This window comes from Cyrtonyx montezumae, unplaced genomic scaffold (assembly GCF_038088225.1).
Source record: "Cyrtonyx montezumae isolate F1298 unplaced genomic scaffold, pur_monq_1.0 scaffold_8, whole genome shotgun sequence".
NCBI classification, from domain to species: domain Eukaryota; kingdom Metazoa; phylum Chordata; class Aves; order Galliformes; family Odontophoridae; genus Cyrtonyx; species Cyrtonyx montezumae.
This window is the reverse complement of record NW_027072089.1, coordinates 97,384,491-97,398,855: the sequence shown is the minus strand read 5'-3', so window position 1 is coordinate 97,398,855 and position 14,365 is coordinate 97,384,491. Positions and strand designations below refer to the sequence as shown.

Sequence of the window (14,365 nt, the reverse complement as noted above, 5' to 3'; positions counted from 1 at the left end):
CTATTCTCAGGAATCTCTGGTTGGTGTTGCCCCAGAGAACTCTTCTTCCCAGAAATTCTCCGCTGAAATTGTGTTAAAAATGATCCTTTAGTGAGCCGTTTGTTCCTATGCTTTAAATAGAGGTTTTTGGTTTGAGAAAGAATTTTGCTGATTTCCTATTGTATAGCAACTGCTGAGTCATGGCCTGAGCCACTGATTGAGTACCTGGAGGAAAGACCCAGTCAGCCCTGGGAGCTCAGGTGAAGGCAGTTCACCTGAGCGACCAGAAGAGGGTGGAGCCAGGTTCGACCTCATTTAAGGGCTGAGTGCCACAGAAGGTGGTCTTTTGCAAGAGATTCCTCCTTTGTGGAATTCTTCCTGCATGCTTAGATCCTCAGAGATGGGTGAGCATTCTGTTTTCTTTTTGCTTTGTAACACTTTCCCATTGTGTTGGTCTTGTTGCTGTTTCACCTATGTCTAGCAGTGTCATGAAAATATGTGATCTTTACACAGCTGTAGAACCTTTTGGTATTTAAATGTAAGAGTTTTAACTAAATTAAATGCTAGTTTTGCTCGTACTTCTACTTATGTGACCTTCTAAATGTTCTCAATCCATATGGGTCTGATGCTAATAGTCATAGCACAATAAAGCCATATTTTGTAAACCCATTTATATGATGGTATTTATGGGCCTGACTTCTACTAAAATAATTCTTATTTAGAAATCTTGGTGGCTTATAGAACAGGGACTGTTTTTCTTGTGTGGAAGACAGATCATTCTATGTTGTTGCGCAAGATGTGTTGTTTTTTTTTCTGCAAAATATAGGTATAAAGAAAAAATGATAGGCGTATAGGAAACTCCCAAACCTCAGAGGCAGAAATTTGAGGTGGAGTTTTATTCTAGAAAGTAATCTCTTTCTTAAAGTAATCACTTTCTTAAAGAAATACACTGAGTAGCTGTAGTGTGAAGTACACTTTGCGCACCTACTCCTTCCCAAAGGTAACGTGTTTCAGAAAAATTAAGTTTGTCCATTTGCTTAACTGTAGGCATTTCAGAATCCACTGACTGGCATAAAATGGAGTGCTATGGCATTACACAAAAAAGCAGAAAAATGTTATCCCTACTGGGAACCCTGCAAAGCAAACGCTACCAAATGTTCTATATCTCCTATCCTGAAAGTAGGCAGGAATAGGAACAGGAGGTGCTTTTGCTCTCTTTTCCCAAGGGCATAAACTGTTGCAGAAGTGAGACTATGCCCTGTGCTCATGAGATGCATGTATGGTTGATTTAGTGAAAGAAGTGTAGGAGCCTTACATGTTCAGTTCCTTGAACTCTGCACAGAATGTGGCTCCATCAGCCACAGTGGCTATCGTTTTTCTTGACTAACCACATTGCCTACCATTTTTCTTGGCTGCTAACATCCATGCCTCTAAACTTTTGAACGGAAACATGCAGGAGGATGCAAAATGCCTCAGGGTAGGCTTTTACTTTGTTGTTCTTCCACAATTTCAGTGTGGAGTGTTGTGCTCTGTTGCTAGAATATACCCATCCAGTGGTTTGAGTCTTAAATTTTTGTCTTGTGTTAGTTTTTTTAAGAAAATAAAGATGTGAATGGAATTTAAGGACAAAAACAACGATATTAGGTAAAATTCCACTTCACACTTCTAGCAACAGATAGAAATTTGGACTGATAATTTAATTCTAAATTGCATCCGGAAATGAAAGTTGAATAGCTTTCTCATTCATATTTTCTTTACGCCTGTCCTATATTCATTTGCTTGGATTACATACTACTTTGATCCATGATCAAAGATGAATCTTATGATCCATACTAGTTTTTAGACTGTTTGATATGAATTGTCTGATGGTTGAGTATCTCATTTTCATGATTTGTGGGAATCCATGATGATAAAGGATTTTATAAACATAAGGTATTCTACATCCTAACAACCACACGTGTTGACGTTTATGGTTACTCTGGGCATGTCAGAAGGATCTTGAAGTGTTACAGATGATGCAAAACACAACTCCTCTCGTAGACAGCAATCCAACTAAGTGCCACCTTCTTGCGTTCCAGGCTCTGTCTCTTGGCACTTAGACCTTGACATTACCTTTTGTTACCTCTCCTGATTAGTCTGGGATCTTTCCTAACAATCATGTCACAATTAAATCAGCAGGTAAAGAACAGATTGTAGACATGAAATTAGAAGTCCCCCAAATAATTGCTTATGAGAGACAGGATTGTAAATGTGCTTTGTAGACAGAAAAGCATGTTTATATGCAGATGGCCAAAGAAGCAAAATCAGTTCTTTTTCATTTCTAAGTATAATGCACACTATCTTCCAACAACAAAAAAGGTGAGAACACAAAGTTAGCAAACTTTCTTGTGCTACACAGGGAGGAAACACAAGAAAAAGGAGAAAAAATATTTCTGGGTACACATGTGGAAGGGACTTGGGCACAACATATGTGAGTGTATTTAAAGAAAAATATTTAAAGAAAAAACTTCTTATGAAGAAGGGGATTATGAAGATTAAACCAAGCAGTCCACTTCTAGGAATGTTATGAGATGCCTACAAAAATGTTTTCTGATTCTTATAGACAATCTCTCCAAGGTAGTGGCTGTAAAGGGTGGTGTGGATTCATGGTTTTAATTAAACTGGTTTTAACACCAAAGTGTATATGCGACAGAACTTCATAATAATAAAAAGAAACCCTACTCATTTTCCTGAGAGCATAAAGCCGCATGATTTTATATATCCTTTGCTTAGGAAAAAAGACTTCCGTAACATAAGTAATTATATAAATTTTATTTAGTTCTTGTTTAGCAGGGAATAAACTCAGTGTGAAGGATCATCATTGTCATAAAAAACCTGTTAAAACAGACTCATGTAAGAATGCAAATTTTGCACACAGAGAAGCAGAAATATGCCATGCAGCTGGTTAGAGTGCATTATCATGCAAACAATTTAAGCTGACTTACAGTAAAATGAGCATTGACATTAATATCCTTCACCCAGTTGTTAAAACAACATTGAGAACATTTGTACTCAAACCAAAGAGTTTGAGAGAGAGAATGCCCAGCAGCTGAGGGTATTGTGCCAACAAGCTCTGCCTGATGGCCAGTGCTCTATGGACCCTACAGTGAATTTATAGGACTGGACCATCAACACACAGTTTTCTGAAAGTATAATTTGAGTTTTACAACTGAATTCATGCTTCACCATTGAGCTTCTCTGAAGAGGTATAGGGCTTCTACAATTTAGGTGACATAAAGTTACATAGGAGATGAGGGAGAAATACCTCTGTGTGGTGGCAAGGCTGATCTGCACTGCTGGAGTGCTGTGTATGGCAACTCACATGGTATAAATGCAGACTTTTGTCACAGGGATGTGAGCAGCAGAACAGGTGAGGAATGATAGAATTTGGAATGCGCTAGTGCACACCTTATTATACAGTTGCCCAGAAGAAAATTATCACCTGGATTTGTCATAGCAAATCAAGGTAGAGGAGCCAAGGTAGAACAGCAGGGAAATTCTTCAAGGGAATGGAAGGATGAACTACGCAGATGGTGTGTGTGTGTGGTAGGGATGGCAAGGTGGGGAGGGAGGCAGTCATCCATCCATCCAGTCTTCTCCTTTCTGTTAGGACACTGTCACTGGTTGCATGTGAAGCCAAGACATAACTACTAAGAGTGGCAGTTGTGTATTTTCCTTGAAAAAGTTCCTGTGTTTCTATTTAAAGCAGTGTACACTCCTGTAACTACTCTTAAACACTCTTCACCAGTTCTATGAGCTGCATGGCACTGGATGGCTTTGAGAGACTCTTGAACAGAGAGAAGGCTCTGACTAGACACTGCTTACATTTCTTCTTGCTGTTTGGAGTATAGATACATTACAGCTTGCTTGAAAACGAATGGCTAAAATGAGCCATCACAAAAGTAGCATGCAAGCTTATTTCTGGCAGCATGTGATAGCTGAAGGTGTGGTGCTGGTCCCAGATGTTCGTGCTGCTCATCAGCAGTGAGGCACAGGTGCAGTCCAGTGAATTTGTGCTTGCTGTCTGTCCTTTGGCAAAACCTCTTCTCAGTGTGGGTCCTGCTGTGGTTCTTAGGGCATTACCTGGGCTAGATGTATTCTGGTTTGGACAGGACCTGCATCTCCTGCCCTCCGTCACTCCGGTCCCGGAAAGTCCCCTCCAACCGTCTTGTTCTTCTCTCCCTAAGGAAAATAAGGAATGGTCAGGATTAAAATGGGTGAAAACAGGGAGTGAGTTCAGCACTTGTGCTTATGTGTTCCCTCTCCTCCTGGGGGATAGTCAGGGTGAGAGTAAAGGGACAGTACTCAAAGGGAGTACAGAGGTGGTTGCTGAAGAGGCAGTAGATGAGGGGATTGATGGCACTGTTCAAGGCTGGCAGGTTCTGAATGATCACAGATGCATAGAAGCGCTCTTTGGTCTCAGGAAGGATGTTGAAGTTGTCCAGGATATCAAACAGAAAGTAGGGGCTCCAGCAGAGAGCAAATGCTGCAGGAGAGACAGAAGAAGAGCTTGACTTTAGGTAGTAGAGATATTTAGGGAGTTAATCATATACACATAAATAGAGACTGTCATAACATGTAAGTATTTGCTCATGCAAGAAAAATTGCTCCCTATGCAGGGTATATTTAAGAGGATAGTTATTAGATTGTTTTTACTTGTCTTCATTTTTATTTTAATGCCCATAAAATAAATTGTGTGTTCCTTTAAGTGTTTAAAATGCTCCCTCTAGATGTATTGAGGTACTTTTGAACACTGCACACACATAAAGGGTAAATAGGTAGCCAGTTAGAGCATCATCACTTACAGAGAAGCGCTCTTTTAATGGTCCCCTGAGTGAGCAGCCAGTCTAAATGTGCATAGCACCAAAGTGCTGCTCTGTGACAGCCCTGCCTGTCACAGCCACCTATTAAGAAAAGGCTCTTAGGCACCCAGAAGCAAGAGATGACACTTTCACACTAAATTACAGTAGGCTGACATACCATTTTGCATGCTGGTTGGAGGTGCTGTGTAGGAAGGGAATGTAGGAAGACTCTCTGAATCCCCTACTGCTATTTGGGAAACAAGCTTGACAAAGTGAAGAGAGGCCTGCATCGTTTGTAGCTTTTGTTCAGAGGTGATAGAAAAAGAGGCCATAGGTTTTCCTTTTAGAGGCATAGGGGATAAATTTGTCTCATAAGTGCCTATGTCTTTTCACAAAGAGTGTTGAAAATGCTGGGGTGAGCAGTTCACTCAGTTATGGGCACCTGGACTACCTATGTGCTTCTTTGTGTGAAACTAGAATGATCCTGTGCTTGCCTTGTTTTACATTAAGTAGTGTTTCTCAGTTGGCATAGGGCTAGGTGTACAGTGAACGTGCAAGAAAGAGGTAAGATCTCCTGTTTTCTGGGGTAACCAACCTGGTTGCCTCAACACTCAGAAGTCAGAGTGTGGATTATAGCACTGGCTATGTAGCCTCTGCTATAGGTGGATTCAGAGATCTGTGGGTGTTATCTCTCACTGTGTGAGAAAGTGATGGCACATGCTGGGTGCCTGATATTATCAAGGTCCTCTTAAATATGGAGCACCTAGTTGAGCTCCTGCCATCTGGAGGCACTGTGGTTGTGACTTTCTCACACAATCATTCTCTGATGACCACCCAGAAAAGTTCAGATGCAGACAAGGTGCTCTTGGATTTCTGAAAGGTGTGAATCACAGCAGCATCTCTCATGTCTGAGGACACTACAGCTAACCAGTGAACTAAGCACCTCTAGTAGTAGCTATTATCACAGTATCAATCAATTTGAATTCTGTGTAGGATTGGGAAGAGGAGCAATCTCTCTTGCAGTACCCTGGGGAGTAAATAGCTTCTGATACATCCCTGTCTGTCTCCATCAGCTAATCACAAGTGCTGTGTGATGTGCCTTTATTTATTGAGATTAAATGTCAGCATCCTAATTCCATCAGGATAATGTCATCTCCCTGGGAGACAGAGGACACCTGCACTGAATCATCTGCATCCTGGTTGGATAAGGAGAGCCTGTTCAGACAATGTTCAAGACACCTTTGCAGACAATGTGCTTCTGACATCAAATTCAATTGCTCAGCATCCTTTGCCTCTTCTTTGTGTCCCTGCCCCCACACAGCAGTTTATGTACCACCTGTGTACACTAAACCTAGAAAACAATTCATTTGCCAGGTCTATTAGCAGACTGGATAAGGAGGAAGTTACCTCCTCCTTGGCTCCTTCTGGCAGTGTCACTCCTCTTACTCCCTTTATGTGCAGAAGAGGCTGTGTATATCACTGCATCTGAGGCATATGTTGGGTGCCTAAAATAGGATTCTGTCAGACATAGGAGGTCAGAGGACAGGGTCCAAAGGCAAGTCAGGGATCTAAGTAAAACTCCTTCTCTTAAGCACCTAATGCACTTTATTTGCTAGTGATGGAGATACCTAACTTCAGCATCTGCCCAAGCTGCCTGTTGTAGGGTTTTTTTTAATACTTACCAAGAACAATTACAATGCTGTATTTGATGGCTTTCACTTTTGCTCTGGATATGAACCCACGACTGGTGTAGCTAGCAGAGGTTTTGCCATCTGGGGACAGAAGAGTGAAACTACTGAAAGACCAAGGCTAGTGTATGCATTTCCTGAAATTCACATACTAGCAAGTCTCCTCACATTAGACACTCAAAACCCAAGCATTCCAAAATTAGAAGTGGAAATGTATGTATAGGGTATCTTGAAGCTTTGTGGCAGCTGCATAACCCTGAGCCTCCTCCCTTTGGCTTGTAGGCAGGAGGAACATTGCAGACATGCCCAACAATATCACTTTAGTAAAAACCATTGGCCATCATGGCTTAAAAAATGCACCTAGAATGTCATTAGGGGAGAAGTTTTCTGAAAGGAACTGGTATCTGCAGTTAAAAAAATAATAGGATATAACTTGGCAAAACAGACTACCTGTTCATCTAATTCAAAACCCAGTTTTCAAGTGAATTTTAAAGCTACATACTCCATTCCCTCACCTTGTTACTCTTGTTGGTACTTTAGATACAGACATGCATTTTGCTCTTCAGTTGGACTCAGTAATAAAGGAAGGAATGCTGTTAGAGTTTCTTTTCAGAAATGAAATGTGGCTTGAATTGAGAAGCAAATTCAGTCTCACACTAAGGCTGGCTGATCTCATTTCCTCTGAAGTCGTGCTAATGTCTCTGAGAACCAATCTCCATATTTCAATAGCAGTACCAGCATGATTGTAATAATATGCTTGATTTCATTATTAATGTCAATTTGCTGTTCATGTTACCATGTGAGTATAATTAGGTTCATCATAGTGAACACACAAGAAGGTCATTTTTATCAAAACATCTTTCAACTCTTGTAATTCAAGCTGAGGAATGGAATTTTAATGAATTTCAATGGAAAAAAACTGAGTGTATGTGACTTTTTGCACCTTTTAAGAAAACACATCCAGGCTGTGTAATCTGTGAGGAAAAATGTAAATAAAATTAATGAGAGCTTGTTGTCAGTGAAAAATCTATAGAGAAGCTTGAAAATAGTCCATACCTAATAGCACTGAAAATTACTTGGTTTATAGAGGAAAGTCTACCTCTTGAGTGGGAAGAATGACATTTTTTTTGCAAGGTTTCCGGTCTTGACAAAAATCCACATTTCCCAAGGGCATGTGAGAGCATTGCAAAGTTTTTATCTTAGTGACTACTAGAAAACAAACCACTCTAGATATGGACAAAATTCTTGGATTAAGAATTTTGAGTTCTAAAGTAAGGATTTTTACATTGTAATTCTTTTATTGTAGATGTACCTTCTTGAGAAATGATAGAGAACTTAATGTCAAAGGAAAGAAGGAAAACAGTGTAGAAGAGTTATGAATGAGCATCTGTAGAATACCCATTCCCACCACAGTGATGGGGTCCCAACTCAACACTGCATATCTGTGCATTCCCAGATTTGATGTGGCTCCCCAAATTTTAATCTTGTCTGGAAACACGTGTGCTGAGACTCACCAGTGCAGCTGGATATAATGACAGCCTGAGCTTTGCTCTTCATCCAGATGGTTCTAATCACTATTGAGTATATGACACTGCAGAAGGGAAAGAATCATTGACTCTGTAAGACATAGTAAATTTAACTGATGTCTCAGTTATTTGTGCTTTGTGAATTTATCTATCTGTGAATTTATCTATGTGTAAGGAGCTCATGGAGATGGTGGAACTTAATGAAAGTGATAGAAATAATAGAAATAGCAAATTAAATATGACTACCAAAATATTTCCAGGAGCAAATCCGAAGAGTTTTCACACTGGAGTTTATTGCCATTGTCCAGGCTTTGCAGATGTCATCTTGGAGGTTAGAAGGAATGATGGTTTCGCCAAGGTCTCTTAGGCAAGAGCTTGTTGGGTATTTTGAGCTGAGTCCAAAACTGTCTGATTATCAGCTCCAGGCAGGAGGCACCTCAGCCTGCACTGGGATGTGCTTGTTAGTGTTTTATGTGGGAGCTGCAAGGAGGGAACTTGCTCTGATATGGGGGAAGCAAGAGGAAGGAACTACTTTGGCTGTGTGTGTGGCTCTGTTTTGATTACTTTGGGTATATGAAGATGATGAATAAAATGGTAACCTGGGGAAGACAATGGGGGCACAACCCATGAGAACGTAGTGTACCTCAGTGCTCACTTTCAGCTCTTGAGGTCCCGGCAATGAAATCAAGGAGTACAGAAAGGTCATGTAGATAGGAAGAATTTGCTGACTTCAAACCAGATTTGGTGCAGCTTGCATACTTAGAAAGGAATATGCCTGTATCCTTGATGGGAAAGATGGAAAGTGCTTTAGTGCATAGCAATCATGGGCAGTTAGTGCCTTTGTCTAGGTGATAATGACTGTGGGATTATTTGACATAGAATAAGTGAAAATAATTCCTCTCAGGTTAAGAAATGTTTGCAGACATTCTGGGTGAGAGTGTTATGTTTGCAGCAGTTGAAAATAACAACACACAAGGCCTTCCTCTGTTTTCCCCAAAGAGTAGATAACAAACAGCTAAAATCAGTAAGCAAGACTATGCTTTTTGACTGGCGACTCTCCCTTTTGTCTGCAGAGGGAGATAAAAATAATATAAAAACATTTTAGCTAATGCATTTGAACTGACATGTTTTCCTAAAAATGAAGCATCTCAGTGGGAGTTGCTGCATGCCATTTGTAACACAGAGTTTTGGTGAGCCTGGGGCTGCCTAATCATTAATTGCCACAGACCTTAGAAGTGAGCCTGTGGAAAAAGATGCAGGTCTGGAAATTATTTTAGGGTGTTTTATAGAGACTAAAGATGAGTCCTGTTATCATGCAGCCTATTTCCCTTATTGGAAGGGACATTATTTTTTCCAGAGCTTTCAGACTGATATGTAAGCCTTTCCTATAGCACCCTCGGCTCCTAGCCAGGCTCGCAAAGGCAGTATTTGTGCACCCTGTTGGTATCTTTTCTGTACAGATTTGAGTTATCTGGTTCTCAGGCTGAGTATGTGAAAGCTGGAAATTCAACATGCTGACCAGATTGTGCAGCAGATCAGGACCATTCTCACCCAGCAAGGATTTTGCATGCCTCTTCCACAGATGCCAGCTTGCCTTTTTTAATCCCTTCAGAGATCCAGCATGGCTCCCAGCTGACTTAAACATTTTCCTTTTATCCCCTGGCTTTTCAAGAGTCTATTTATCAGCTGGTGCACTTGAGAGTTTGTGTACTTTGCTCTGACAAAGGTTGAAAATAATACATCATTTCTCCTTTGATTGTTCCAGTGAATCAGAATGTATTATAATGATAAATGTTGATATAATGAGAAAATTTCAACCAACTCCTCTAAGACCTCTTTCTATTTTATCTCCAGTCTGCTGTCTCTACCCCGACCTTCTATATTTGCAGTCAGAACAGTACCCCCTTTGATGCAGATCTATCTCTGCACCCAGAACACATCCAGAGTTGCTCAAGTATCAGGATAAAGGAACTTTGAGGACTGTTTCCATCCTTCCATCCAAGTACCACAGGGATTGAATCACACAGGCTCTTTACTTGCTTTCTGGTGACATCTTAAAAGATGGGAATAGATTCCCACTTGATGGTAAACAAAGTGGCAGATCAGCAGAGTAGAGAGAGACAAACAAAGCTGGTGTTCAGATGGATGGGAACTCCAGATGTTGTATTTCTTTGCCTGAACGTGCTTACTGTACTGGTCTTCTAACTCTGACTGTGATTCTTGGATGCCATGTAAATGTGTTGTAGCTGTAATGCATACCATCATAATGAAATATTATATGAGTTGTGGCTCATTATTTACAAGGAGGAGGCTAATGGAAAGGAAGGATGTAGTGGAAAATCTAGATGGAAAAATAATGGAAGTTTTTCTGAAAAGGAGCTGCTCAGCGTGTGAAAGCCACAGGATAGAATGGATATGCTGTTCACGTGAAAATGTAGTGCTTTTTTTTCCCCCTAGCCTCAATAAGATGCACATGTGTAGAAGGGTCAGGAAATTACAAGAACATAATTTAGTCTAGGGATGTAACTCAGCAAATTAAATTCATTGCACCTCCAAAAGCAATTTAGATTGATCCAGATTCTGAAGAATTAAGATGCACATTTGTTGTAGCGTGTTATTAGTTAATGACGTTGGTTAATTTGACTCTAGTAATTTTGGCAGTCTTCATCCTTGTGAATAAGTAACTTAAAGTAGTTCCTACATCACTTTTGTTTTGGAAAATAAAATGTCTTCTGGTAAAGCTAGGTATTGACAATAATATCCATAAGATGCCAACTCTTCAAAAACATGAGTTATTTTTTTGTTTTAAAATAAAAGATTGGATTATGTTAGCATCTCACCTGGGCTCAGTATTTACTAAAAAATGAGCTGTTACAATGGCAAAAGGTACACTGCAGCTCCTTGTTAATTGCTTGTATTTATCCTCCAGCATTGTCTATTGTTTCTCATACTGTATTTGTGCAAAGGGTGCAGCTGTACTATGTTTCATAGAAGCTGATTTACAGCATTGTTTATCCAAAGGAAAAAGTCTATGCAACTTCATCCAGACAAGCCATTATAGGCATACATAATGAGTAAGGCAGGTAGTAGAACATGCGTACGAGATCTAGAATTTCTTCCTTTGATATGAAAATTGCAGGCAAAAAGGATTGCCCTTTTTGAATCAAGCTCAAAGTAAGATCTTTGAGATTTTTATTAATACTGTTTTTTTTCCATTTTATTTAATTCCGATAAATACCTCACATTTCATCTACTCATCATTTCACAGTAGTGCTTTACTTTTAGTTTTATATTTTTCCTTTTATCTGATTCTGTTTTTTTTCCTTCTGACTATTTTTCTGCTGCTCGGCAGCAAGTGTTCTTTTTGGAATTCTGATTTTAAACAGTGGATGGACTGTTTCTGTTCTCTGTACCTCAAGAGGAACTTCTGGTTTTCTTTTTATAAAAAAAACCCTTGAGTTTAGAATTATGTTAAATGAATGTTTATGTATTGTATTAGGTTAAAACGGAGAAAGCATATCTGACAGTCACGAATAGCAGCTGAAAAGAACAAAACTTTATAAATTCCAAATTTCTGGATATCCAGATGACAGAACTCAATTATTGTATGGCACAGAGTAACAACACAGAACAGAAAACTATTAACTCTCATGTCTCCCAATCACAGGACCTGAGAGTCCAGGTGCAAATGCTTGCTGGAGGGAAGTCTACAATCTTGATCTAGCTCCTATTAACCTGTATTTGCAATGCCCCGAAGTATATTCACCTATCACAAGTATCATTCAGAGATTTCCTTTGCATTTCTCAGCACAGCTGAAATGGCTTTTCTTGTGGCTGTGGGCACCTGTTCTGGAAGAGATGGGAACAATTCAGGCAGATTCCCTAATTCATTTTTCTGTACTCTTTCATGTTTGGTAAGTGGATAATATCAGCTGCAGAGAAAGTGGTGTAGTGCAGCCCAAGTGAGAGGAAAGAGCAGGCCAAATCTTCAAGGTGCTGCAAGGAAGAATGGGATGCAGGATGCTTGGCTTTTCCTGACCAGCACAAAGAAAGAAGGGAGCTTTAAAAATAAAACAATAAATGTTCTTCCCTTTTCTCAGCTCTCAAAAATGACCAGCACTTAGGTTAAAAATCTAATCAGTGCTTTCATTCTTTCTGATATTGTCTTGGTTATTTGTATTACAATTAGGTTAAAAAAAAATCACCATTTGTGTGAAGTGGAGGTGGAAGAGCAACTCCCTAGTACTGGAATCTGTGTGGTTTTGCTCACAGATTGGTTCTTTTATGTATACATTAAAAAAAAAAAGGCAGATTATTTTCCAGTTTTGGTCTGGTTTCTGGAGGGTTTGCTCATCAACAGAAGAGCTTTCCAGGCTGACTGTAAAGGATGTCAGCTGATTTACACATCTCATGTGCTGCAGTGCTAGGAGCAATACATCTTGCCTGAGCAACTTGAAGACTGTGGTGGGAACATGTGAAATCAGCACTCTGAGTGCTGGAGGATGGATGACAGAAACTTACAGATGATAGTATGTGGACTGTAGCAACAGAAAACTTTGTAGCCAGAGAAGCAAATAAGGGTGGAACTAAGTTCTGCACAGGAAAAGTAAGATTTTAACCTTTGCATGAACTTTGGATGAACTGTGCCAGAAAAAGTGCTTTCCTAGGTTAAATGCTTTGCTCTGGATGTGAGGCTTCCTGCAGAAGCAGGTGGCAGAACTAATTAAGAGTTAACTCTGCCAGGCAGCATCCCACATTGCTTTGGGCACCCACCATGCAGTTACGTTGGAGTGCTTTGCAGGAGAAAATAAAGGAGCTGTGCAAGCAAAATGAGTTGTTGAAGAAGGTTAGTCTTAATGTGTGCTGCCTGCATTGTAAGGCTTAGCTTCCTTGGTGACCATGGTATATACCTCAGCTGCTGCTTTATTCATATTAATATTGTATTTCATATACAAATTTGCTTCATAAATTAATATGATAAGTCATCTTCTGAAAACTCAAGGAATAGTATCCATGTTGCACATTTATGTATTGTCTCCATTGTTATGTCATGGCCTTTTATTGGAACACCTGCACCTAAAATCCACTCAAATTAGAAACCACAGAATAACTAACTTCCTTGACCAAATCACAGAATCACGGAATTGTAGGGGCTGGAAAGGACCTCTAGAGGCTACTGAGTCCAATAACCCAGGTTGCACAGGTAGGCGTCCAGGTGGGTCTTGAACATCTCCAGAGAAGGAGACTCTACCACCTCTCTGGGCAGCCTGTGCCAGTGCTCTGTTAACCTCATTGTGAGCAAGCTCCCAGGCACATGTGTATAGAACTTCTTAGGCATCAGTTTGTGATTGTTTTCCTTCTTCCTATCACCACACACTGCTGAAAAGAGTCTGGCCTCATCCCTTTGCCTCCCACACCTTAGATATTTATAGACATGCATCAGATTTCATCTGATTCTTCTTTTCTCAAGGCTGAACAGACCCAGGTCTCTCAGCCCTTCCTCGTAAGAGGTGTTCCACTCCCTTTCTCATTTTTGTGGCCCTCTGCTGGACTCTCTTGAGGAGATCTGTCTTTTTTTTTTATTGGAGAGCCCAGAACTGGGCACAATACTCCAGATGAGGCCTCACCAGGGCAGAGCAGAGGGAGAGGATCACCTCCTTTATCTTTTTAATGCACCTCAGGATGCCACTGGCCTTCTTGGCCACCAGAGCACACTACTGGCTCATGGGAGGCCTGTCATCCATTAGGACACCCAGGTCCCTCACAACAGAGCTCCACTCCAGCAGGTCATCTCCCAATCTGTACTGGTGCATGTGATTATTCCTCCCTAGGTGTGAGACTCTACACTTGCTCTTGTTAAACCACATCTGGTTCCTTTCTGCCCAACTCTCTAGCCTGTCCAGGTGTTGCTGAACGGCAGCACAGCCTTCTGAGTGTCACCAATTCCCCCAGCTTTGTATCATCAGCAAACTTGCTGAGGGTGGACTCTATCCCCTCATCAAGGTCACTGATGAAGATGTTGAGTGGGACTGGAACCAGCACCAACCCTTGAGGAACACCAGTAAGTACAGGCCTCGGTTTTATAATTAATCTTTTAAGAATAGTGCACACCTGTTACAGATGGACATTGCATCTGTCCTCAACTCACCCTTCTGGAACAGCGTATCACCAGTCCTGAAGAACATACAAAGGCACTTGGGGGAGCATGTCCTTTGCAGGGAGATAAAATCCCTGCAGAAATTAATGGCCATTCCTGTTCCTCTTTATTTGCAAACTGCCTGTTTGTATGCAGTGGCCACATAAGGTAGGTTAGATTCAACCTCCTGGACTG

The 14,365-nt window shown here is 40.6% G+C and overlaps 1 protein-coding gene across 1 annotated transcript in view; it reads right to left on the bottom strand.

Moving 5' to 3' along the window:
- Positions 1-4,106: 4,106 nt before the first annotated feature.
- The window catches only part of NPSR1 (neuropeptide S receptor 1), a 60,359-nt gene continuing 50,100 nt past the window's right edge, over positions 4,107-14,365 (bottom strand). The window contains exons 7-10 of the mRNA XM_065753574.1: positions 8,023-8,099; positions 6,503-6,592; positions 4,324-4,504; positions 4,107-4,200 (exon numbers count right to left, since the gene is read on the bottom strand). Coding sequence (XP_065609646.1) covers positions 4,107-4,200; positions 4,324-4,504; positions 6,503-6,592; positions 8,023-8,099 — 442 coding nt within the window. The remainder of the gene's footprint in view (positions 4,201-4,323; positions 4,505-6,502; positions 6,593-8,022; positions 8,100-14,365) is intronic.